Below are 27,852 nucleotides of genomic sequence, written 5' to 3'. Positions count from 1 at the left end.
AGCTTGGTTAAAACGTTGCTGCTTCTTCTGGTAAGGCTGGTAACGTTTTAGTTTCTTCTGCATTTTACCTCTTGCAGGTTGATCTTGGCGCCTCTTAGCTGTGAGACCCCAACGATCCTTGAGGCTCTGGTTGAGCCTTGTTGCCTCAGCCTGGACCTCCTTGACCATGGATTCAGGAAAGAGGTCTGCCCCCCAGATGTTGGAGGAAAGCAGCTTATTCGCTTCATGCCGAATAGTTGCTTCCTGGAGGACGTGTTTCCGGCAATTGACCCTGGCAGTCATGAACTCGAACAAGTCTGACTGGACCGTATGAGTCTGAGACTTGGTCAACAGCTTGAAGAGCGGCTCTGAAGCATAGGAAAGAGCCGCTACTTCCGTCATTGCCATGGTATTCATGGACCTGGCAAGCCTAGACTTGGCCTCAAACTCAGCTTGAATGAGGCTATCAGGGAGTCTAGGTAGCTTCTTGCCGAACTGGTCCATGGCGCAGTCTGGCTTGAGCTTGCCCGCCGAGAAAGTATTGGGCAGATCGTCCCACAAATCTCCAAGTGAAGGGAGCAAAGGAGAGGTGGGGTCTGCTTCCCTCAACTGGGGTAAGGGTTCTCCCTTCAGGCCAGCCGGAATGGTGACCGTGGCAATCTTAGTTAAGAAGGGAAGAGGGGTTTCTTCATCCATCGTAAAGATGGTGAAGTGACTCTTAAAGGCTTGAATCCTAGTGTTTGTGCAGTCCATTTCTTCCAAACACCTGAGCCACTCTCTTTGAGCCTGGTCCCGGGAGTAAAGTACCGTCTCCCTCGGGACCTTATCCTCCCTAGTCATGGCTGCATCCGTTAGCCTGGCGTAGCCAATGAACGGCGGTTGGAGGTCCTTCGGATAGAACTCGAAGTCCTCAATCCTTCGAGTACCGCACTCTGGGATGGAGATAAGTCCGTCCTGGAAAGGGGCGTATGAAGCCACTCTCCAGGGGTTGTTCATTGAGAACAGAGGCAGAGAATCGTGAGGAGGAAGCTGTACCAATCCAGCACCGAATGCCGGAGGAGTAGCCAGAGGGGCCTGATTGAGCCCGGCAATTATGTTGTCCTGGGTTGTAATCCTTTCGGATAACCGGGAGAACATCTGCTCCATACTATTCCTCAAAGAGCCTACCAAGTCTCCCATTTGTTGCATCAACCCAGCGTTGGGATCCAAAGTCGGAGCCGATGCGGAAGTGGAGGGATAACTTGGCAGAGGCACCAAAGGGAGAGGAGAGACCGCTGGCTCCGCCGGAGTACGGGGCCTCTCCTTGGAAGACCTGCTCTTTGAGGACCTAGAGCTAGAAGCCGAAGCTCTAGCTTTCTCTGCTCCGGGATTTGTAGCCGGAGACTTACGAGACGATGACGCCGACGAAGTCTTTTTGGACGACGACGACGTCTTCGTAAGGGTTTTCTGTACCCTTTGGCCCTTGACTTTGGGTTTAACCGAGGCACTAGGCGTAGAGTATTGGAGCTCAGCTCCTGTAAAGCCTTGGAAGGAAGCTGGAGAAGTAGCAGGAGAAGAAGATCCAGAGGCGCCCAAGGGAAGCCCTTGGGCGTCCAACGTACCTACTTCGACCAACAGGTCGTCAACACCTACCCTTGGTTCCACGTTCAAATCTAGTGTCGTGACTTCCGCCGAGATATCCTGGCCTGGTTCCTTCATGGACGCAGCGACCTGTTGCTGGATCGCTGTCATAGTCGGGGCTGCTTCCGCCGGGTCGACGTACCCCGTCGACTTGCCGCCGGGGAACAGCAGGACAGCCATCCTCTTCTCGAGAATGTAGGGCTGTCCCTTGGCGGCGTTTTTGCCGAAGCCGCCGACCCAAGCCCTCAGGGTTGCAAGGGCGGTCTCTCTAACAACAGCAGCCTGGAAGAGAGGGCGTCTATTAGTTTTAAGTTTAAAGTTGAAGTTCACCCTTAAACTAAAACCGAGCTTAAACCTACAATATTTGGGGATGTATTTCACAACATCTAAGGAACTTAAGCTTAAAAGAAATCACTAAAATTAAACTTAAGATATAGTACAGTATTCACAGTCTATGTATACAGCTGGAAATACTTACCCGTCCAAGAACTGACCCACGAGACCATAACAGATCATACAGGTCTCATGATACCAGACCTGCAGATTCCCATGCGGAGTCGCGCACGGAGCGTGGGACCTACAGACTTCATGTCCGCAGGGGTCCTGGAGCATGGCGTTGCATCCTGGATGCTCACAGTTGGTGGTCTGTAAGTGGAAGGATACATGAGTACCATAAAGACATCACTTACAGGCTAAATTAGAACTCCGATGCATGCCGGAGAGTGAAAAATTTTTGGGCATAACCCCTCCCCTACCGCCTGAATAGGCTATAACTCCTGTGTGATCCGGTGTATAAAACAGGGGCAAGGGAGGGACCCAGCTTAAGCTAGCTTAAATTAAACTTATGATAGACTTAAGCTTAAATTAAACTTACGATAGACTTAAGCATAAAATAGCACTAAATTCCGGAAACGATTCCGAATCGCGGTGGTATCCGTATCCCCGGTGTGCCAACGAGACGGGATGGTTAGGCAAATGAGACCAACTGCACGCCTGATGTCCGCCCGCAAGCGGGAAACCAGCTCCCTCCCTCGTAATCGACGGAGCTCCGGTAAGAAAAATAGAGCACCGACAATCCAGGGAGGGGCGAGAGGACGAAACAGAACTCGAGCTTACAGCGGGGCAACGGAACAACAAAGGAGAGGGGAGGCCAACCCCCCTACTTCGTCACAACGGAGCACCGTGAAGCAGAGAGACACGGTCATACCCAGTCCCGCGCCTGTCCAGCCTCCCCTACTCCCTCCGCGTAGGGAGACAGGGAGACAGGCCCGGATGGAGCGAGCAAGGACGGACCTCCCTCCCCCCCAGCTCTATGGGAGAGCGGGAGGAGGGCAGGGTGACTGGGACGGACGTCTGGCTGTATCGCGATCACAGGGTGACCATGAAACGGTAACACGATAAAACAACGAAATCTATAGCCTAGGATAATGCAACTAAACTGATCAGCGAGATGCAGCCGTAGATGCAACAAAACTAATAAAAGGAAGCAACAAAACTAATGGGGACCATGATATAATAAACCTAGGCTAAGATAACGTACCAGACGCCCTAGGCTAACCAAATCAAATAAAATAATTAAAATAACACTAAAATAGGGGAAATAAAGTTAGTAGGAGAAAAAATCCAGGAGTGTACGACTAACCCGAGAGAAAGTCTACCACTCAAAGCTAGCCTGGGCCGATACTAAGAGCTATGGCTAGGGTCTGGATAGAAGAGATAATGCCTAAGCAAGGTAAAGAAAGACATGCATGCATGACATAAAACCAATGCAGGCTGGATCCCCTAACATAATATTCATAAACAGGTATAGAGACGTAAAAATAAAGGGAAGGTTCTAGGTATGGGAGACTAAGAACGAACCCGCCACGAGGCAGAGCAATGCTGCCATGCTTCCGGCTGAGAATCAGCATTTATACCTAAAAAACGGCATATACTGACTCAAGGTAGGAAAAAACTAAGTAGGAACCTTTCGGAATACTTAACTTAGCTGATGCGATGGCTGAACGCTCCATGATAAGTAAAAATCCTCGAAAAAAGGCATGAAAACACAGAGAGATAAAAATTAACGTGTCACGGGTTCGGGTCTAACTTAAAGGATGGCCACCAGAGGCGCGGCAGTCCCTAGCGTGGGTTGGAGTAGTAGTAGTTGCTGCCCCGTTCTGTGGGTCGGCTCTCCTCTTGTGGGGTTTTGTTGTGGGAGATTTCTATTGGCAAGAGGTTCGTGGTAGTGGTCTCACTTGCCCTAGTGTTCATACCGACGCCCTCCTGGAGGGTGAGCGAGTCAGTTATACTGACCTTTTTCTTTATTTTGTTTATTCTCTGGTATTTGTTAGATCATTTACCTTAGAAATAATGGATTAAAGGATTATTTCACGCAGCGACACGAACTGAGCCCAGAAAACCAGATGTTGGTCGTTGAGTTTCGGTTAATGGCGGTTTTCGGTTGTTAGTACCTCGCCGAGAACAGAACCCCCGTCGATAACTGGGACTGCCTATATAATGCAGTAAGTGAGAGGCACTACATACTTCCTGGTGATCAACCACTGAGGATACGTCTCAGTGGTTGATCACCACAATCATTGATTTGCCATTCTGGGTTGGATCTGACCTGCAGGGACTGGCAAAGTTAGCATTTGGACTTGTTCCATCATTTATGTCTTTTAAAGTAAGGAAATTATTACAATGCTGAATATCTGTCAGACAAAAATGCTACCAGTTAGTAATGCACATTAGTCCCAATGTATAATCTAGGTTTTCATATTTTTTATGACTTTTTCAGGTTAAAACAATTTAGTGTAAAACAACAGAAGTTAGTGAAGATTCATAGTGAAAAAGTTCCGAATGGCATTTTACCCCACGGTTATACTGCAACATTGCATGACATGAAAGTAAATTCCAGGCATTGTGCTGATGATGAAGTATATAGTAAAAACCCTGACGTTCAAAAGATGGTAAGTATGTTGTGTATTTATTTTGAATTAATTTGCTGTTAAATTTCATGAAATATTAAGTCCATCTGGAAACTGAAGATTTGATAGATACCTATTTTATAAAGTTTGCAGATTGAATCTTATAGATTTGATGTTTGATACCTAATTTGACACAAGTATCTCCCTAAAATTATTAAAGTTTTAGGTATATTTTTATATATATATATATATATATATATTTATATATGTATATATATATATATATATATATATATATATATTAATATATATGTATGGTATATATATATATATTATATATATATATATATATATATATATATATATATATATGGTATGTATATATATATATATTATATATATATATATATAATGTATATATATATATATATATATAATATATATATATATATATATATATATATATAATATATATATATGTATATATATATATTATATATATATTATATATATATAATATATATATATATATATACCATATATATATAGATATATATATATATATATATATTATATATATATACACACATATATATAATAGAGTATATATGAGAATAGATATAATATATATATATATCATATTATATATATACCTTATATATACATATATTATATATTATATAACATACATATAGTACATACATTATATTATATATAGATAGTATATTATTATATAATATAATATACACATAGTAAATATATATTATATAGTATATTCTACTAATATATATTACATTATATATATATATATATATATATATATAATATAAACATCATATAATATATTATATATATATTACATATTATATATATATAGATAATAATATTATATATATATATAGAACTATATATAATACATACATATATATATATATACAATATATATAGATATATTTATATATATTATTAGAATTATATATATATATAATAAGTAGATATTATATAGTATATATATAATCATAGTATAGGTTATATTATATTGTATATATATGTATTATATGTTAATATGAGAGAATATATATTAAATAATATAAAATAATAGAGGTAAAAATTGAGAATAAAAATGTATATATGTATTATATGATAGAGATAAGATTAGAATATAATATATAAGCTAAGAAGATAATATAATATCTATAATATAGTATAATATATAATATAATATAATATATAATAATATATATAAGATTTATTTATATATAGATATAATAATATGTATAATATATATAGAGATATATATATATATATATATTATTTAATATATAATAGACAATATATATAATAATAATATATATATAGATATATATTATATATTATATATATTATAATATATATATTATATAATTTTTATTAATTTATATTAATTAAATTAATATAATGTATATATAATAAATATATAATAATAAATAATATATATATATAATTATATATAGATATATATAATATATATATATCTATATATATATTTATATATATATATATATATATATATAATATGATGAATAATAGTGCCAAGACTAGGAAGAACATTCTTTAATATTACGAGCTTTCGAGGTTTAAAACCTCATCTTCAGGCTGAAAAAATGACAAGGATGAGAAATCACTAAAAATTACATTAAAATTAATTGTCTGATTAAAAGCTTCAGTAAAAACATAAAATAAAACGAACATCACATACAAACATCACATACAAACTATTAAAAATTACGAAAAAACTAAAACAAAGAGCAAATCATACAAAAACAGGAATAAAAATAAAAATAATATGAAAGGTAAACAAACTACACTCAAAATTAAAAATAAGTATTTCTTGTAACTTTTTTCGTACCAGATAGCTACTATGACCAATGAAAGGCAATTTAATATACTTTACATCTTTACTAGCAGTACTGTACACCGGTCTGGGACAAAATTTCTCATGTATTTGTCTTTTACAAAGTTCTCAAAAATTTTCTACATGAGAAATTTTGTCCCAGACCGGTGTACAGTACTGCTAGTAAAGATGTAAAGTATATTAAATTGCCTTTCCTTGGTCATAGTAGCTACTTGGTACGAAAAAAGTTACAAGAAATACTTAAGCATAGTTTTCCTCAAGTTAGTTTCAGATTTGTTTTTACTAACCCTTTTACTGTAGGATCACTTTTGAGGGAGAAGCCTGCTCTTCCTGTGGACCTTAATTCGAGTGTCGTTTACTTGTTTACCTGTTCGCAGTGTGGTCTGCGATACGTGGGATCCAGTTCCCGCTGGCTTAGACACAGAATTTTGGAACACAGAGGTCTTTCCGTTAGAACTAGGTTTCCTCTTTCTAAACCACCATTTTCTGCCATAAGGGATCACAGTTTAGCACAGGACCATCCTTTCACTCACCTAGATTTTAGAGTACTGTCTTTTTGCTCAAATAGACTGGACCTTTTAATTTCAGAGTCGCTGTTTATTAAGAAAATGAAACCGGAATTGAACAACAACTCGTCCGGTATTCAACTAGCTATCATATAGTTTCATAGTAGGTACACAAAGTGGGTCGTTAGCCATTTTATTTTTGAGTGTAGTTTGTTTACCTTTCATATTATTTTTATTTTTATTTCTGTTTTTGTATGATTTGCGCTTTGTTTTAGTTTTTTCGTAATTTTTAATTTTTAGTTTGTATGTGATGTTCGTTTTTATTTTATGTTTTTACTGAAGCTTTTAATCAGACAATTAATTTAATGTAATTTTTAGTGATTTCTCATCCTTGTCATTTTTTCAGCCTGAAGATGAGGTTTTAAACCTCGAAAGCTCGTAATATTAAAGAATGTTCTTCCTAGTCTTGGCACTATTATTCATCATCAAGCTATATATATATATATATATAATATATATATATATATATATATATATATATATAAAAGGGTATAAGCCACGAGGGAAAATAAACAACAGAGTTTCCACAAGATCTTTCGACGTTCAACGTCCTTTACTTAGCAGATGAACTGACTTAATGTGTAATTCACAATACAAAAAAGGTTGTATAACTGACAGATAGGGATTATAAAGAGATTAGTACCTAGAATCCGACACACCTGGAAGATGAGTAACCCTCCCAACATGGGTACAATTTAAAAAAACAAAAAGATTAAGACAATCGCTCAGACACAAGGACAAGACAATTAAAGGATTATTATAGGTGACAGCTATTCAGAACTTTGGTTAACAAAAACATATTCACAATACATATTAAGCATACATATACAACGAAGATATCTCTAAGGCAACTAATTTTTATTTAAGTCTGTAATTATATCTTTGAGGTAATTCTTAAGGGGGCCGGCCGGCTAATGCCGTTTTTTAACGACAGGATTTTGACATTCATACCACTTAATAAGGTGACTTGGGACATCTCCAAACCGCATATGATTTTCGCCTCTGACCTTCGGTTTTGTGACACCAGGGCAATTTATCCCGAAAATAACCATTTTTCAAATTCTATCTCCTCCCTTGATATTTAATATTAAGACCTGGGATTACTACCATATATAGACCTGATGTCGACCTCCAATCAAATGGAGTTTTTTTTCTAAAAGTAATTTTTTTGCTAGATATGAATTTTTCAATATGGTAAAAAAATAAACCCTATAAATCACGAGAAAAAAAATTATAAAAAAAAGACGAAACAAAAATTGGAAAAAAGGGCTCTATTTGATTGTTCTATAATGTCGTTCTGAGTTATATACCAAATTCCAATGTTATAGCTTTAAAACTAAGTGAGGAGATAGATTTTGAAGTTCAATAAGTATAGTTTTGAGATACGGGCGTTCAAAGTTTTCCTTTGTATTTCTATAAAGACAATGTTAATAAATAATGATTATTATGAATGTATATTTCTTTTTTGTGTATTAATAAACCAAAACTATTTTATTTATCATAATTTAATCATAAATGATGATCCCTTTCCTCATATATCATAGCCTGGGGCACTCCTTCCTACGTAACCCCCTCTCTCCCCTTCACTAACTCGGCTTATTACAGCGAATTTTCTTCTGTATGTTAGCGAGATGTTTTCCTTGTATTTTCCTCTTTGACATGATGACATTCTTGCCGAAACAAAGATAAACAAACGTAAATGCAAGAGAATGTCAAAGGTGAAACTCGAAGGTGTACTCTCTTTTTACAAAGACAATTTAATAAATCATGATTATTATGAATTTCATATTCCATTTTGGGTATTAAAAAACCAAAACTATGTTATTTATCATAAATGAAGATCTCTTTGCTCAAAGACCGTAGCCTTGGGCACAGTGTGACGTGTGCTGTCAGGCAAGAAGGGGGCGTTACTTGGCAATCCTCCCCTCTCTCTTCACTAACTACGTGTATATTATGATATTCTGTAATAATACTTGAGCGATTTTTCTTCGTCTGTATGTTAGTGAGATGTTTTCCTTGTCTTTTTCTCATTGGCATGATGAACTTCTTGCCGAAACATACATAAACATACGTAACAGCAAGCGAATGTCACGAGGTGAAACTCGAACGTGTAATCTACTTGAAGTCTATGGTCCAACTGATTCATGATTGAACCAGATACTCGCTTCTTGCGAGCCACGGAATCTCTACAGATGCCATTTCTCACAATTTCTTTGCCAATAATTATCAAAATTTACGATAACAGAAGAAATATTGCATTTTCTTGTACGGATGAATGTTTTAGGCTTATTGAGTTATGTTTACTAATTACCCTGTAACTACGAAAGTAAGAAGAATTTTGACGAAATATTTCGTATACGTATTCTCAATTGCCATATGAAGCTCCATGAATTTTTTCATGACTTTGCATTTTTCGCCCTATACCACCATATATAGGGGTTCCGGCCGGCCCCCTTAAACATATTACAAATACAAGGGTCTAAATGAAACAGGCCACAACTAATATTAAAATTACAATGAGAAGTAAGCAGATTCTAAAAGATTTCGTGATAGACATCTTATGACCTTGCAATTACTGAACTACCAATCCAATTTATTCGGTGGTTGTTTTCACTTAAATGAATGAATATTGCATTAGATGTTTGCCCAGTTTTTACAGAATATTTATGCTGGCTTAATCTTACATCTAGCCCTTGCTCTACTGTCCGAGATAAAATGAGGGACAGTCCATACTTGGAATTTTATATATTATGTTGTTGCTTTCTCTGGGGCCATTTTTTGTTAACATTTCTTTTAGTGTGTTATTATAGGAAAAAACAAGGTTGACCTTAAAGGCTTTTAATAATGATTTAATGGTTTCAAATCCGTTAAAATAAGGCAAACTGAGAATGTTCTTAGAATTTTCTTTCTCCATGTTACTTACACTATAAAACTTTTTGTGGGCTTTATTATATTGGATGATGATGTGACTTATAAAAACACTAACAAAAAATCCCCTTGATCAAGTCATAAAAAAACTTCAATAGCACAGTGAAAAATATCCTTAAAGATAAAACAGAACTACTAGGCAAATTGTCAGTCAAATCTCCTTCGCTACCTTACTTGTACGGATTAGCCAAAACGCACAAAGAAAATAACCCTATGCGGCCTATTATCAGTACTGTTGGTTCAATTTCATATAAACTTTCAAAATATATCACTAAGATCTTGTCCCTGTTACTTGGAACCATCTCTGATTCTCATATATATAATTCTCTAGATTTAGTTGATAAATTAAACAAAATTACTCTTTGCCCCTCCGATAGATTCGTCAGTTTTGATGTATGTTCTCTTTTTACTAAAGTCCCTGTAGACTCTGTTTTAGAATATCTTAGTAATGAACTAACTCAGCATGAATTACCTCTACCTATAAGTCACATTATTTCACTCAATAGTTTGTGCTTGTGTGATTGTAAGTTTATATTCAATACTGAATTTTATCAACAAATATTTGGCATGGCAATGGGAAACCCTTTATCACCACAACTCTCAAACTTGTACATGGAATTCTTTAAAAAATGCTACTTACCTAATATCATATATATTCCTGTAAAGTGGTATAGATATGTTGATGATATTTTAGCTGTTCTGCCTGTCAGTATTGATATAAATGATTTGCTCTCTAAATTAAATAAGCAGGTACCATCAATTAAGTTTACTTTAGAATTAGAAAAAGACAATTGCCTCCCTTTCTTAGATGATTTGATACATAGAGAAACATTGAAAGAGAACCATTTCAATGTAAGTTCAGTATTTATAGGAAACCAACCAACAACTTAACTTATGTTCATTCATTTCTATTCAGGCCACCATCTTAACATAAAAATATAAATTTTTTCTTATATGTTTTTACGAGCATTGTGCATTGTCAGTCCCCCAATATTTGGATCAAGAAATTGAATACACAAGAAAAATAGGGAAAGATTTATGCTATCCTTCATATATACTATTAGATATTTCTTATAATAAAACCCACAAAAAGTTTTATAGTGTAAATAACACGGAGAAAGAAAATTCTAAGAACATTCTCAGTTTGCCTTATTTTAACGTATTTGAAACCATTAAATCATTGTTAAAAACCTTTAAGGTCAACCTTGTTTTTTCCTATAATAACACACTAAAAGAAATGTTAATAAAATATGGCCCCAGAGAAAGCAACAACATAATATATAAGATTCCATGTCTGGATTGTCCCTCATTTTATCTCGGACAGTCAAGCAAGGGCTTAGAAGTAAGGTTAAGCCAGCATAAATATTCTGTCAAAACTGGGCAAACATCTAATGCAATATTCATTCATTTAAGTGAAAACAACCACCGAATAAATTGGATTGGTAGTTCAGTAATTGCAAGGTCAAAAGATGTCTTATCACGAAATCTTTTAGAATCTGCTTTAATACAACTTACTTCTCATTGTAATTTCTACATTAGTCGTGGCCTGTTTCATTTATACCCTTGTATTTGTAACATGTTCAAGAATTACCTCAAAGATATAATTACAGACTTAAATAAAAACTAGTTGCCATAGAGATATCTTCGTTGTAATGTATGTTTTAATATGTATTTTGAATATGTTTTTGTTTATAAAAGTTCTGAATAGCTGTCACCTATAATCCTTAAACCCATTAAATCCCAACTTTTGTATTTTTTGAATTTCTGGAATTTTTTGCAAAATATGTATTTAGGGGTCAAGAATACATATGAAGTAGAAAGAAAAAATTTATTTATAACGGTAAGCTTACAATAAGCTGTCCTCAAATGAGACACTGGGACAAAGGGGTATAAAATCAAGTTTTCAAGCTGTCCTTAAATGAAGACACTGGGACAGTAGGTTTTATATTTATATTTGCTAAATTAAGTATCATCTTTTCAGATAAAGATAAACAGTTATATATTATCAATCTTACTTAAATGCTATGAATTCTCACCTAAGTTCTACCTGACAAAAATAAACCAAATGTATTTTATTATTATACCTGACGAACTCATTTTCTTTTATGATAGGAGCTGAAACATTTGATACAAAGAGTCACATTGCATTTTGAACAAAAGGTTCTTGGTTTTGCTGTACATGGTTTGTTCATACACCTCTGCTGATTGGTGCGCTTTTCAATAAAATGGCCTTTACCATCATAACGAACATCAGCAAAATTTGTGGGTGAGTGTAAGGTGCCACAGGGTCTTCCTACTGAGCCTTCCATGCAAGCCAATTTCAGATAAGCTACAGAAATTGCCCTTTTGAGATCTAATAGGCTCAGATGTGTGATACCATGTTCTTGGTGCAGCAATTTATAAATGATCCATGAGTTCACAACTGCCATATCTAACATTCTAATGAATAAAGGCCAATACCATTTCTTTCCTTGAATAGAAACTGAATATTTCCCAACTAACCAATCATGGTGATCTACACCCCCCCATGCATTTATTATTGTTGAAAATTGCATTTGGTTGAGGAACGCTTCCTTTTGACTTTGATGTGTTAATCCAACGTTGGACTTTTTCAAGGGGGTTCTACAGTGTCGTAATTAGTTCCGACAGTAACACATTTGTTATCTAGCCACTTTACCATCAGTACTTCTTCACTGGTGTTAAACCTGTAGTCATATGAGCCTCTTGTTTCTTTTTTCATATCATTCGTTGATTTCAATGTACAGTTCTTCAAACGATTGTCTCCGAGTGTTCCCGACGCTTGAAACACAGTTTTTATACATTCAACTTCCCTGGCAGATATATACTTTAGCTATAGACTCCGTCGTCCCCGACAGAAATTCGAATTTCGCGGCACACGCTACAGGTAGGTCAGGTGATCTACCGCCACTGCCGCTGGGTGGCAGAACTAGGAACCATCCCATTTTCTAAGACAGATTTGCTCTGTCGCGGGTAGCCATAACATCGTTGTTGTTACCTCCTGACTTGGATTTCGTTTTTCATCGCCGTTGATCTTCTGGGCTGTCTTTTGCAGGGAAGTACTGGGTCTTCGGTTTGGCATACGCTTTTATTAACTTTTTAATGAATTTCGCTTCAAAATTTCGAAGAAAATACTAATTGAAACTACCGAAATTATCGGTAGACACTCACATAGTTTGCAATAAAGGGAATTATTAATATTTATTCATTATTACATGTAATAAAGGTTACAATTTTATTGAGGAAAACTCTAATTTCCTACTTTAGGAAGTCAGAAAAGCATATAACTAGATACGCTTACTTTATAAGCTTTAATAGCGTTTGTGCTAACGAGCAGTTAGAGTATTAGCAGTACTAGTAGTGGTTGCATCCTCATCACCTTCTTACTCCACAGAAACTACAAATTTATATATGCAAATTTGAAGATAATGGATGTAGCTCAAAAGCGAGCTCTAAAAAGGTAAGAAGTGAATACATATAGTGTTCCAGATTGAAGTGGAGGGTGCGTCTGATCGGCTCTGTCTCGCTCCCAGACCTAGACCTCTTCCAAGCTCCCAGGCCCAGAGGAGAAGGAATGTCGACAGTCGTACGGAGGTTACGGAGAATCCCCACCGATCAGGCGTCCCCTCGGCAGACTCTGTAGAACTTCCCAGACTGCCAAGTTCGCCATTGGAAAGGCGTCCTAAAATAGTGGAGGTGGGTGTTCGATCGGCTCTGTCTCGCTCCCAGACTAGACCTCTTCCAAGCTCCCAGGCCCAGAGGAGAAGGAATGTCGACAGTTGTACGGAGGTTACGGAGAATCCCCACCGGTCAGCCGTCCCCTCGGCAGAATCTGTAGTGTCCCAGACTGCCAAGGATCGCCATTGGAAGGGCATCCTAAAAGAGTGCTTTTCGTCTTCCGATTCGTCTCCTCGAAGAAGTGGATGGAATTCCGACGAACTGTCGCGTCCGATCAAGAGGAGTTGGAAAGCTCCGACGTTGGACTCGAGCCCGGAACATTTCCCGGACGATTCTCCCTACGAGAGGAAAAGAGACCAAGAGGACAATATCTCGATCTCCTACGCTTTCCAGAGCGCATTCTCCTATTCATGGCAAAGAAAAGGAAGAAACCGCAACGGACTTCCTACTTAAAATGCAGGAACAAATTTCCTCTTTAGTAGGAGTATTGAGAAAAGACCTTCCGAGGAGAAAGGACGATTTTCTTCATGTTAAGAGATCTCGTCCTACGGGCGTTCCGGACTCCAGACTTGTCTCCTCTACTCCTCGTACGAGTACAGAGAGGAATAAAGAAAAAAGGACAAAAACTCATAGGATTGAGACGCAACATACGGACAATGACGAAGAGTGTCTAACTCGGACAGGAAAAAGTGTTCTAAGCGCCATTCGCCAGACGCAGACAGCCCGGACAGGCGGATATGTCCTATGCGGACAACTATGTCCAAGGGACTCGTGCCGATTGCGGACAACCTTGACAAGGCGGACAGCCTGGATTGGACAAAACGTCGTGCGCAGGCAACTCCGTCCGGGCGACAGGCGCCAGAAGCGGACAAGACGGACAGGCAGAAGTGTCGTACTGGAATGACACCAACCAAGCGCCAAGTTCCATAGGTGGACAGCTCGGACAGACGACACAGTCCAAGACAGACAGATATGTCCAAGCGCATTGAACAAACCAGACTTTCGGCAACGGTTAAGCACCAAGCGCCAAGATCTTCCTCAAAAGAATCATACGGAGAAATCAACCAGGAAGCGTCTCTTTATGATTTGGACCAGGAGCGGATTTCTCTGGACAGAGACGAAAGGTGCCGCACAGGCAGCCGTCGTCCTGTTCACGATATGTCCGTTTCTGGTGGAAATCTGCCGCAAGCACAGCTGTCTCCTGAGAAGAATGCAATATGTCGCACAGGCGGCTGTCATTCTTGTCAGGAGGACTTAGATGATGATGGAGTTTTTTCTCAGGATCGTTTGCAAATTAAACAAGATTCGTACGAGCTCTCATTCATTGATTAGAGGCTCTTCCAAATAATAGAGGCATAGAATACGGCCTTATATCCAAGAAAATAAAAATTTGAGGGATTCTCTTCGATCCTAGAGTTTTCATTGCGATCTCTTTCGACTAATACTAATTCGTGTTTATTGATGAAAAGAACGAAGAGGGCAAGATTTCCTTTCTCTCTCTGAATCGGAGAGGAAAGAATGTAGTAGCAAGACTTGCTGTATACGACTACTGAATGACAAGTCATATACCCATACCAGAGTTGCCTTTGTGGTTCGCTACGGAATTATCTATATCCTTGCAGGTTTTTTCCTGGTAAGGACTTCGCTTAAAAGGTTTGTTACGACAATACCTACTCAGCTTCGGTATTTAACAAAGGTTGTTTGGCTTAAATTTGCATTATTAAGAGCTTCCTTAGGCTCGAGAATAATTTTATTATATTCCTTCATTTAATGAAGTAACTGGCAACTCATGATGAATGCAGTCAGGCAGCGAGCGAGACTGCCGGGCTGTCATTCTAAGGCTGATACAGTACCATCCGGTTCTCGGTCATGAGTAGTAGGTCACATCTCTCTCTCCAACGAGATCGAATGGTTAACCGTATATCCCCCCTACAATCATGGACTTAGTCTCGAATGGAGGAGATAGTTAAACTAACACAAATAAAATATTGTCTGCCTTTTGCTAAGAAGCTTTCAATAAGAAAGATATTATAACCTTTCAATGCTGTTTACTGTAGGTAACATTATTAAAGGATTCTAACGCAGTAGAACATTATATTATATAATGCTCTCATGCTTACAAAAGCATGGCTTATTAGAATACATGCTTAGTGAGAAGATGGATGTAGTAGAGAATTCACTTTAGAGAATTCCCTTTAAGACTACGGTATGGTCAAGTCTTTCGAGAAACGCACACAACCTTTTTAGAATCGGATGGATGAGTGGGATGGGAAACATTCTCTTCGTGGCAGAAATGGTTTCCCTGAATGGACTATACTTCGTATATAAGAGTTTTTTCCTACTAAGAACGGAATTAACATGTGAAAGGAGGTCTAGTACCATAAAGGCACTGATGTTCTGACACATGACATAAAGAAAATTAGAAGAAAGCGCCAGCCTGGCGCAAAGCGCTAGAAGCGCCAACCTGGCGCAATGCGCCAGAAGTGCCAGCCTGGCGCAATGGGCCAAGAGCACCATCCAAGATATTTTCTCGTTTTAGCGAGTTATTAACCTAAGAATCCAGTAGCCTCTCGGACAGCAGGATCGGTAACGGCAAGAATCGTTCCTGATTTTGTTACCCTTTTTATCACTTAGGCCAATTCCACGACTCTCTCATATCACAAAGAGCATCGAGAATCTCTTTTTTCGCTCCTGTTCGCGTTAAAAAAGAGAACCTATTTGGAAAACAGATAGGGAACGTAACGATCCTTAAGAGGTCGGATGCAAGATTTGCATGTCCGTGAGAACCTTCTCGATCGACGATAACTGTTAACGTATGTCTAACATTTATTGGAAAGAGTTGTGAGAACCTGCGAAAAGTCTTCTTCATAGATCTCTTAGCAAGGTAGAAGACGAACAGGCTTCTTATAGAATGCTTCCTTTTCCTTGAACCAAGAGAGGTAGCATATACGCCATCTTTATTTTATAGAAAGGGGAATATACTTTTAGTCTTTTTTTTTTTTTTTCCCCTAAATATAAATATAAATTCTTTACAGAATTTAAGATAAAGGGCGTCAAAGAAAGAGAGGATAATACTTTATGCCTCATTTTGGCCTCAGAGAGGTTGGATTCACAGAGGTCACGTTCTTCTCACAGCATGTTTTTGGAAGTCTTTTCCAAGAGAGTCTGGATATTCTATCAGCATCTATTATTAAATGGACCTTAACAACCTCTCCACTCTGAGTCTGTCTGCATGCAGACTGACCAGAAGTGGACATAAATGAGAGGATTTTTCAAGGTAGATGACAATAGTCATGGCCTAGACATAGAATTGCTGCAGATCATGCTAGAGGGAATGAGGAAAACTGTCCTCTTCCGATACCTCTGTGAACCACATAGTGGTGTTTTTTCTTCCCTTTCAGAGGGAAGAATCACCTTTGTATATATCTGCTATCAAAGAACGCAGTAAAAGGCTATACTCTGTCTCTACAAAGGGAATTGGAGATAGCAGAGGATTAAGATCTTTGGGATCTTATACGATATATACCTCAATATGACAAGAGTAGGATATCATGTACTTCTAATGGGATCTTTTTTTGTGGCCACAGATTCCATGTTCCGACAAGATGGAACTGCTCCTCATCAAACTTCTTTGAGAAATTTTTATGAGGGAATTCTTTGTTTCTCTGGGTCCTAAACGACCAAGAAGACAAGTGAATTTTTTGAGCATTGGAATCTCGCATCAGATTCTATGGAGACTAGAAATGGGTTCTTGCAGCATAGTATGTCAGGCAAAAGAACTGAAACCCCCTATTCCTGATTCAATGTTTTCAGATAGAGGTTTCGTTGTCCAGGCAGAGTATTACGTTTTCATCTACAGTAGAATGGTTCAAACGTTTTGCCTACAGAGTCTTTGGTATCGATGACGGCTCGAAATGCTTCCCAGAAGGTGTTCAGAGGGATACAATAAAGAGCTAGAAAATCAGGAGTACTCCCAATTTCAGCTCGGAGTCTCCTTCGACTTCCAGGCTTCTTCCCTTCCTTCGGGCAAGGATAGGGAAGATTCTGCAACGAGACACCCCTTCAACATGTAAGAAGAGATCTCGTGAGCACGGAAGTATTCAAGAAGGACCCTCCTCGGAGGAAGACTCTTATCTCTCGTACGGTTAGATATCCTATCGTCTACTGGATGTAGCTGATTACAATCACCTTCCCCTTTACCGGAGGAGACCAAAAACGCTCAAAGTGAAATAATTTCTTCCACCCTTCTCCAGTCTCCTGATAAACGTTTTGATGTTCAGGACTTTCGGTCAATGTAGCGCCAATCAGGCGCCAAAATACCAGAAACAGGCGTAAAAGACGCCAGAGGAAGACAGGTCCAAATAAACACTGTCATTGTCTGATGAGGAGAAGGAGCGTGCCTCCAGCCTGGCGCAGATGCATTAGAGGCAAATAAATCGGAAAAAGTGTCCGATGTGGGCATCGCCAGTTTCCTCGAGACTCTTAACAAGCTCGAAGCTCCAGCAAGTGGGGAGAAGTCAGCCAGGTGCCAGGCGCGAGGCTCCAGGCAGGCGCAAGGCGCTAGCCAGGCGCGAGGCGCCAGGCAAGCAACATGCGCCAGCCAGGCACAAGCCAGGCTCTAGGCTTCATCCAGAAGAGATCAATTTCAAAGAAAGCCCTGGTCTTGTTTGGAACAGGGTGATCTCTAAAGCACTTCTTAAGTAACTTGATGATTCCTTCAAACAGCTGAGAATTAAAAGCGCTTGAAATGCGAGCTTTTAACAATTCTTGTTCTTTCCATAACAATATGTCGTGAGGGACATATTAGCTGTAATTTACGGGAGATGCAACTCTGTGTTGTCTTCTCTTTGCACGAAGGAGGTCAAGTTGACCTATGAGAGATCCTTCTCTCTTGGTTACGTGTCTATGGATACGTTGCTGGGATAGGGAGCCGACACTGATCCTTAACTAGTGAGTTAAAAAATTTTATTTTAACATAAGTATACTATTTTCTTTGGGTTATTTGAAATGAGTTTGGGGATAGCTCTTTTCAAATTAAGCACAAACCCTCGTGTTAGGATCAGGTGATCGGGATCGGTGTTGTGCTCCTTAATTATGCCAGTAGGCATAGGTGTTTTGTCATGTAAGTGGATAGGACCCCTTTGACAAATAACCATTAGATTTTGTCAAGTAAGTGGATAAGACCCCATTGACAGATCTACAAGAACTCTTAGCCATAGGTCACATCCTCGCTGAGGCTCTTGAGACGAAGCAGATTCCTAGCAATAGCTAGGAGGTCAACCCTTCGTCTAAACACACAGGAACCAAGGTTTTATTTATTTATTACTTACAACGTATGTTGTTCCCTGTCTATTCAGTAATTAGCGGTCTCTTACCCTCCGCCAAAGGTGCCAATCAGCTAAGTATATATCTGCCAGGGAAGTTGAATGTATAAAAATGATATTGTCATGATACAATAAAGTTTTATACATACTTACCTGGCAGATATATACTATTAAATGGCCCACCCAGCCTCCCCTCAGGAGACAGGTGGAAGAGCAAATCTGTCTTAGAAAATGGGATGGTCCTAGTTTCTGCCACCCAGCGGCAGTGGCGGTAGATCCACCTGACCATACCTGTAGCGTGTGCCGCGAAATTCGAATTTCTATCGGGGACGACGGAGTCTATAGCTAAGTATATATCTGCCAGGTAAGTATGTATAAAACTTTATTGTATCATGACAATATCATATTTCCTAGGTGAACTAATAATTCATATCCAGTAAAGTAATTATAAAAAAAGACAGTATGAGATTCTGGATTTTGAACCCAATGCTATTTCATCATTCTTATCGAGTTGAGGATTCTTACTACAGTAAAGATCAAAATTATAACAGCACCATAAGGTCCTGCAAAGCGCCCAAAGATTATATCCAAACCTTATAGGTTTCACTTGGTTAAACTGCTTCAGTGAGTTATGCCCATAATATTTTACCATCATTTTGTCAACACTAATGCATTCCTCAAATACTCCATATTGAATAAATGATTTCTGAAGCTTTGAAGTCAAGCTTCTTACTTTGAATCCTTTATCCCCTTTATTATTTTCTGCATCTGCATTATCATAGAAATGCACAATACTCTTCAAAACTTGAAATTTATTCCGAGACATTGCTTTTTTTACAATAGATACACCAAAGTCTTCATCTTTTGACCAGTAATGCCTCTCCGATGGTAATTTGTGGTAACTTGACAAATGAAGAATCCCTTTAAGAGATTTCAATTCATCTACACTGAACACAAAATCCAGTTTGTTTCTGCTGGCCGTGGCATAACGAACAGTTTCCTTCACAATGTGATCCTAAATATCTGGGGACATTATTGTTTCAAATAATTTCAGAGGTGTTAGGTGATCTAAGTCTTCTTTCATTTTCTTCAAATTATCCTTGAAAGTTTGTCATTTCTGTTTCACTTTTGTGTACTCTGGCTGTTTGTGTCTCCAACATGGTTCTGGCCCACAGTTAGTTTCCTTTTCTTGGTGCTGGGTGAAATTTTTGGCCCTTTTTTCTTTTGATTTGCTGAGGTACAATGTGATGTTGTGGCTTCACTTTTGACTGATTTTTTCTTATAATCAATATGGAGCTCAAGACTTCCGGGAACATCTTGCACTGTTGCTTCTCCAGTCAAATCATCGGGTGTCCCATCTTCATCTGTCAAAGGGTCAACATCAGGAGGAATTACAACTAGGTACATCAGCTCTTTCAGTGATTTTATCACTTTCCTCTTCATTGAATAACTCCTCTAAGATTTCACCCAAAGTAAGGCCAAATAATATATGTACAGACACCTATGGGCAAATGTTTTCATTTATGTATGTATACATGCACATGCATAATAAAACACACACACACACACACACACACACACACACACACACACATATATATATATATATATATATATATATATATATATATATATATATATATATATATATATATATGTATATCGAGCTGCAAATGTCCTTTAATATCTAATTTGCTCTACCTCGGAATTAATATATTTTCATATATGTTTAGCCGAGGGGGAATTTATTAAGCGATAATAGAATTGGCGGCCGACAGGCACGAACCATCGACCTCTCAATTCCAGGACTGGCAGTGGCAGGGTTGTCTAAGGCTTCACTGCTAGTCCTGGAATTGAGAGGTCGATGGTTTGCACCTGTCGGCCGCCAATTCTATTATCGCTTAATAAATTCCCCCTTGGTTAAACATATATGAAAAATATATTAATTCCGAGGTAGAGCGAATTAGATATTAAAGGACATTTGTGGCTCGATATATGTATATTGAATCATGGTTAATGTGATAGACTTATAAGATATATATATATATATATATATATATACTATATATATATATATATATATATATATACACAGTGGTCTCCCCGTATTCGCGGGGGGGGATGCGTAACAGACCCCCCCGCGAATAGTTAGAATCCCCCGCGAATGTTTGGAACCCCCTCTAAAAAAATGCTCATAAACTATCCTGAACATGCAAACACCAAAGTATCCCTTAAAGACCATCCTTCATCAAATATACATAAAATATCCTATTATGGTTCATATTAAAGGACATTTGTGGCTTGATATATGTATATGAATCATGGTAATGTGATAGACTTATATATATATATATGATATATATATATATATATATATATATATATATATATATATATATACATATACACAGTGGCTCCCTGTATTCGCGGGGATGCGTACCAGACCCCCCCGCAAATAGTTAGAATCCGCGAATGTTTGGAACCCCCCTCTAAAAATGCTCATAAACTATCCTGAACATGCAAACACCAAAGTATCCCTTAAAGACCATCCTTCATCAAATATACATAAAATATCCTATTATGGTTCATATTAATCTTGAAATATTATTAATACTATTTTAAAGTAAATCTTACATTTTATGTTTATACATAAATACATACTATGTATGTACTGAATGACTTAGTTACGTATGTGAAAATAATTCAGTCCCCCCATAAGTATTCAGTCATGCACGTTTTCTTTCATACTGTTACAATTTGAGACATCCATTTTCTTTTCACAAGGGAACAATGGAATGTGAAATCACAAATACCAAATGTCTACTTAAAGTATTATCCTACATCAAATATACCATTGAATTGGTATTATTAATATCATTTTAAAGTAATCTTAAACATTTTACCATTAGAAATATATAAACAGCCAATAGCGAGAGAGAGAGAGAGAGAGAGAGAGAGAGAGAGAGAGAGAATGTTATTGTTACTGTTTAATCTCATTAAACGTAATATTATTTGTAAACTAGTACTGTATATTATTATTTTACCATAAAATGTAGTAATGTCCTTAAAGATATACTTATACATACACTTCCCAGCCCAAACAGAGGGCGAGAGTTACCACTAGCGCATGCTAGTATCTCATGTGGAGAGAGAGAGAGAGAGAGAGAGAGAGAGAGAGAGAGAGAGAGATAGAGAGAGGATTGTCCTTATTTAAAAGAGTGAAATTGATAGATTATTGTACTTCTTTAAAATACTATCACATGTGAATTTTGAGATTAGTTATATTATTATTATTATTATGTGAAAATATTAATAAACATACACATGTACCATAGAAATTTTCTCATATATATCAGCAAAAGAGAAAGAGAGAGAGAATCTCAATGATCCGTAGAGGGCAACACTCGATTTGACAGTTGGAACCCAGCCAACCAAGCTGGCTAAGTGTTCAAAAAACAAACGACAACTGGGTTACATAATTCTTTTTATTTATAAACTAAAATCTTGCTAATTCACTTTAGTATTTTCTTTAATGAATTTATATTATTGCTGTTTACATTAATATTGATATTTGAAAATTAGTAAATCATCATCCAAAAAACATACATCGCTTTAAGAAGAGAGAGAGAGAGAGATTTGAGAGAGAGAGAGAGAGAGAGAGGAGAGAGAGAGAGAGAGATTATCTTAGTATTTGTAAAATACTTTCACATATGATTTTGGTAATTGACAGTTTATTATTTATTACAATTGATTATTTGAAAATATTAATAAAAAACATATTACGCATATGGTGTACCATAAAAATCTCTCCTCTCAGTAAAAAAGAGAGAGAGAGAGAGAGAGAGAAGAGAGAGAGATAGAGAGAGAGAGAGAGAGAGAGAGAGAGAGAGAGAGAGGGGGGGGGGTGGAAATTTCATGCCCACTTGATGGCAGCAACAAATCAGCTCCTTCCCCCTCCAGTCACTTAACTTGATACGTATATCTGAGTTTTAGTGCCTGGAGTTAGAGAAAGAATCTGACTGGGATTTCCTTCATTCTTCCATAATTTTTTAAATTTATAAGCTAAAATCTTACTAATTCACTGATATTTTCTTTAATGAATTGATATTATTGCTGTATAAATTAATATTAATATTTGAAAATAATAAATCATTTATTTATCATACAAAAAACATACATCTTTGTAGTAGAGAGAGAGAGCGAGAGAGAGAGAGAGAATTATTATTTTTATTATGTGATATTTAAACTTATTAAACTTACTAATACAGTATTAATCAAAATTAATATTTGAAAATTAGTAAATCATTTTTGTATCATAAAAATGTATTTAGTCATGAAAATAAACATCAAAATACACTAATTAGTGATTATTATTGTTGGAAAATTCCGCGAATGGGCGAGTCCGTCTGCAAATAATTTCTAGATAGGTTCCAAAGAAAAATCCGCGAATGTGTGAGTCCGCGAATCCGGAGAACGCGAATAAGGGGGGAACACTGGGCAGTTACCAGTGTATATAACAGTATTGCCCCTCACCCAGTTGGGCCTCCTTGGTGAGAGGGACCTCATCCTGGATGGAATTGATACTAACCCTCAAACGCCTATTGGATGTATTTTACGTCGACGAAAATTGTCTGTCGGGTGCTTAATTGACGTAAAATACATCGACACTAAAAAGATTTTTAAATATTCTCAGAAAAATAGTTATAGGCCTACTTGGCAAAAAATTTTGAATCGCACTTCTTGAGGGATGCTGGGAGTTCACAGATCAAGCTGTTGTTTTGTTTACAAGCCGCGAATTTCTTTCTTCTCGCACTACAAAGCATCAGTGACACATCTAAGAAATTATTTCATCACTTTGTCGTAATTTTTACACCGTTTTATATCAGCCGTTTCATAGAGTTTTATATATGAAAATGTGCACAATTTCATGTAAAATACAACAAAAAACAATCCATGGTTGTACCTTTTATCAGATTTGAAATATTTTCATATAAATAATGATAAGTGCCAAAATTTCAACCTTCGGTCAACTTTGACTCGACCGAAATGGTTGAAAAATGCAATTGTAAGCCAAAATTCTTACATTCTAGTAATGTTCAATCATTTACCTTCATTTTGCAACCAATTGGAAGTCTCTAGCACAATATTTCGATTTATGGTGAATTTAAAAAAAATACATTTTTCTTATGTCCGTGTGGTAACTCTGCCGAAAAAATCAGAAATTCTTTCGTCGGATTGTCGTAATGTTTGCACCGTTTTATATTAGCTGTTACATAAAATTTTTATATATGAAAATGTGTGTAATTTAATGTAGAATACAACAAAAAACAACCCATGGTTGTAGCTTTTATCAATTTTGATATATTTTCATATAAATCATGATGTGCCAAAATTTTAACCTTCGGTCAAATTTGACTCGACCGAAATGGTAAAAAAATGCAGTTTAAGCTAAAACTCTTACATTCTAGTAATACTCAATAATTTACCTTCATTTTGCAATAAATTGGAAGTCTCTAGCACAATATTTCAATTCATGGTGATTTTTTGAAAAAACATTTTCCTTGCGTCCGTGTGGTAACTGCCGAAAAAATCAGAAATTCTTCTGTCAGTTTGTTGTGTTTGTCGTAATGTTTGTACCGTTTTATATTAGCCGTTACATAAAGTTTTATATATGAAAATGTGTGCATTTTCATGTAGAATACAACTAAAAACAACCTATGGTTGTAGCTTTTATCAGTTTGAAATATTTTCATATAAATAATGATAAGTGCCAAAATGTCAACCTTCGGTCAACTTTAACTCGACCGAAATGGTACAAAAACGCAATTGTAAGCTAAAACTCTTACAATTTAATAATATTCAATCATTTACCTTCCTTTTGCAATAAATTGGAAGTCTCTAGCACAATATTTGATTTATGGTGAATTTTTGATAAAAACTTTTTCCTTGCGCCCGCACGGTAACTCTGCCGAAAAAATCAGAAATTCTTTCGTCAGATTGTCGTAATGTTTGCACTATTTTATATTAGCCATTATATAAAGTTTTATATATATGAAAATATGCAAAATTTCATGTAGAATACAACCAAAAACAACCCATGGGTGTAGCTTTTATCAGTTTTGAAATATTTTCATATAAATAACGATGTGCCAAAATTTCAACCTTCGGTCAACTTTGACTCGACCAAAATGGTCGAAAAACGCAATTGTAAGCTAAATCTTTTACATTCTAGTAATATTCAATCATTTACCTTCATTTTGCAACAAATTGGAAGTCTCTAGTACAATATTTCGATTTATGGTGAACTTTTGATAAAAACTTTCCTAACGTCCGCGCGGTAGCTTTGCTGAAAAAATCAGAAATTCTTTCGTCAGATTGTCATAATGTTTGCACTGTTTTATATTAGCTATTATATAAATTTTTATATATGAAAATGTGTGCAATTTCATGTAGAATACAACCAAAAATAACTCATGGTTGTAGCTTTTATCAGCTTTGAAATATTTTCATATAAATAACAATAAATAGAAAAAATTCAACCTTTAGTCAACTTTAACTCTACCGAAATGGTCGAAAACTGCAATTGTAAACTACAACTTTTACAGTCTAGTAATATTCAATCAATTACCTTCATTTTGCAACAAATGGGAAGTCTCTAGCACAATATTTTGATTTATGGTGAATTTTTGAAAAAAACTTTTTTATGTCTGCTCGTTACGAATTCATGTGTCATATTGTGATAATACTTTCTCTGCGTTGCTTTGATCGTTTTAAAATTTGTTATATACCAAAATCATTGCAATTTAGTGTACAATACAACAAAAAAAATTAACTCAGCTTTATCCGTTTTGCTCACAGCGCGATTTGTATACAATTATATAATGAATTTTTTGTTCACGCTGTCATATATTCCAATATTTATATATGATAATGATATTTTTTTATTTATGATGGTTGCATAATAAACTTACGGCAATGACAAAAAAAGGAGCAAAAAATGAACTTTTAATCTTGAAAACTAAGCGTGCTGTGAATTTTTGAAAAAAAATTTTCTGCTTCGGCATACGGTAGACACTTTCAGAAATACCGGCTCGGCGTTTAAGGGCTAATATGTTATATGAAGAAACAAATTAACTTCCCAACGACTTCTGGCGTGGCAATGGCCTGCTCATAGGACAACTCAAATAATGAAAATCAGAGTAGTATTAAACATTATTACCATACAATCAGCCCAAAAAAAGTATATATCATCAGGACCCAACCTTGATTCACTTTGATTCTCTCTTTGGGGAGTCAAAATGGTCAAGGTTTTTGAACTTAGAAGCAGACAAAGACATATCTCTCTTAAAATTAGAAAATTACTTATTGAATCGACACCCATCGCAAGAGATGAGCATAAGGCAAATTAAAAAAAGGGAATGGTTGGTTTCAACAACAACCAAAAACCAATCAGAAAATTATCAGAGTATCAAAAATATAGATAACATAAATATAAATATCACAAGACATGATACTATGAAAAGTGTTCAAGGCACAGTGGTAGTACAAAATCTTGATGATGAAACTCTAGAAAAATTAATACTATTAGATTTATTAAAGAAAAGATATAATAACGTTGAAGACTGTGAAATATATGAGGTCCCAAGCAGGAAAGACAAAAATAAAACTATCAAAATAGCCAAGATAAAATTCAGTGGCCAAACCTTGCCCCCTGAAAATTAAAATGCTGGGATTAAATAAGGAACTAAGACCTTATGTTCCCAAACTTATGCAATGCAAGAACTGTTACAAATATGGTCATACAGCCATTAAGTGCAGAAATATTCATGGATGTGCCTTCTGCAGCTAGCAGAACCATAAAATGCACCTGGACTGTGGCCAACCCAAATGCATAAATTGTGGACTAGAACATCATGCTAGATCTAAATGTGTGCATTCTATGTCTACAATACAGAATTAAATTCCTACAAGAACTAACTGGAAGGTCGATAAGAGAAGCAAAGTTAGAACTGAAAGTGAGAGGATTAAATGACCCAGCTAAGAAATTTAGGTATGCAGATACCTCAGAGTCAAGCAGTACCAGGACTGAAACAAATAAATAACAATAGAAATAAAGAAATAACACCACAAAAAATGCAAGATGAAAAGAACCCTTCAAAGGAAAAAGACGTATACAGTAGTACCTCGAGATACGAAATTAATCCGTTCCGAGGCGCCTTTCGTATCATGAGGTTTTCGTATCTTGGACCACATTTTACATGTAAAATGGCTAATCCGTTCCAAGCCCTCCAAAAACGCCCCAGTAAATTTCATAATAAAGCTAAATTGACCTATAAACAATGAAATACTACAACAATTTGGACCATTCAATACGTAACTTAATAATAAAAATGCAAAACCTGTAAATAAAAGTGTATATTAGTGTACAAGAAATATTATTACTGTAACGTAAAATGTGGAAGCTTACCTTTCGAGTGAGGCTATCTCCGAAAGTGGCGGCAGAGGAGGAGGAGGACAAACGGCAGATACGTACACTTAACTTTACGAAACACATAAAAAAATGTCAGAAAAACAAACTAAACTTTACAAAACACATTAACAAAACTGTAACACTTAACTTTACAAAAAACTTAAAATAAAATTAATTTTGTCTTTTTTTTTTATTTTTACATTTCTTTTTACTTTTTTATACTTTACGTAATTTCAATTTCTTCACCACCGAATGGATGCCAGTCCGTTTACGGAATTTTTCAAACCACCCATGAGAAGCCTTGAACTCTGGGGTTGCTGTTGATGTCCCCTCTACGCCGTCGTCTTCGGCTTGGGCAATCAAATTGCCGAAAATAGCGCTGGCCTTCTGGCAGATTGCCGTCTCGGTTATCGTATCGCCATCGATTTCTTTGTCCTCGATCCATACAAGAAGCAGCCTATCCATT

At 36.6% G+C, this 27,852-nt stretch overlaps 1 protein-coding gene across 2 annotated transcripts in view; it reads left to right on the top strand.

The window, feature by feature from the left end:
• The first annotated feature begins 4,322 nt into the window (after nucleotides 1-4,322).
• Nucleotides 4,323-27,852, top strand: part of LOC135198610 (uncharacterized) — a 266,022-nt gene continuing 242,492 nt past the window's right edge. For both annotated transcript variants that reach the window (XM_064226348.1, XM_064226350.1), the window contains exon 1: nucleotides 4,323-4,550. In XM_064226348.1, the coding sequence (XP_064082418.1) occupies nucleotides 4,338-4,550 (213 nt within the window). In that variant the 5' untranslated portion in view covers nucleotides 4,323-4,337. The remainder of the gene's footprint in view (nucleotides 4,551-27,852) is intronic.

The sequence above is a fragment of the Macrobrachium nipponense genome, chromosome 22, assembly GCF_015104395.2.
Source record: "Macrobrachium nipponense isolate FS-2020 chromosome 22, ASM1510439v2, whole genome shotgun sequence".
Classification (NCBI taxonomy): domain Eukaryota; kingdom Metazoa; phylum Arthropoda; class Malacostraca; order Decapoda; family Palaemonidae; genus Macrobrachium; species Macrobrachium nipponense.
This window is presented reverse-complemented; position numbering and strand designations above follow the sequence as displayed.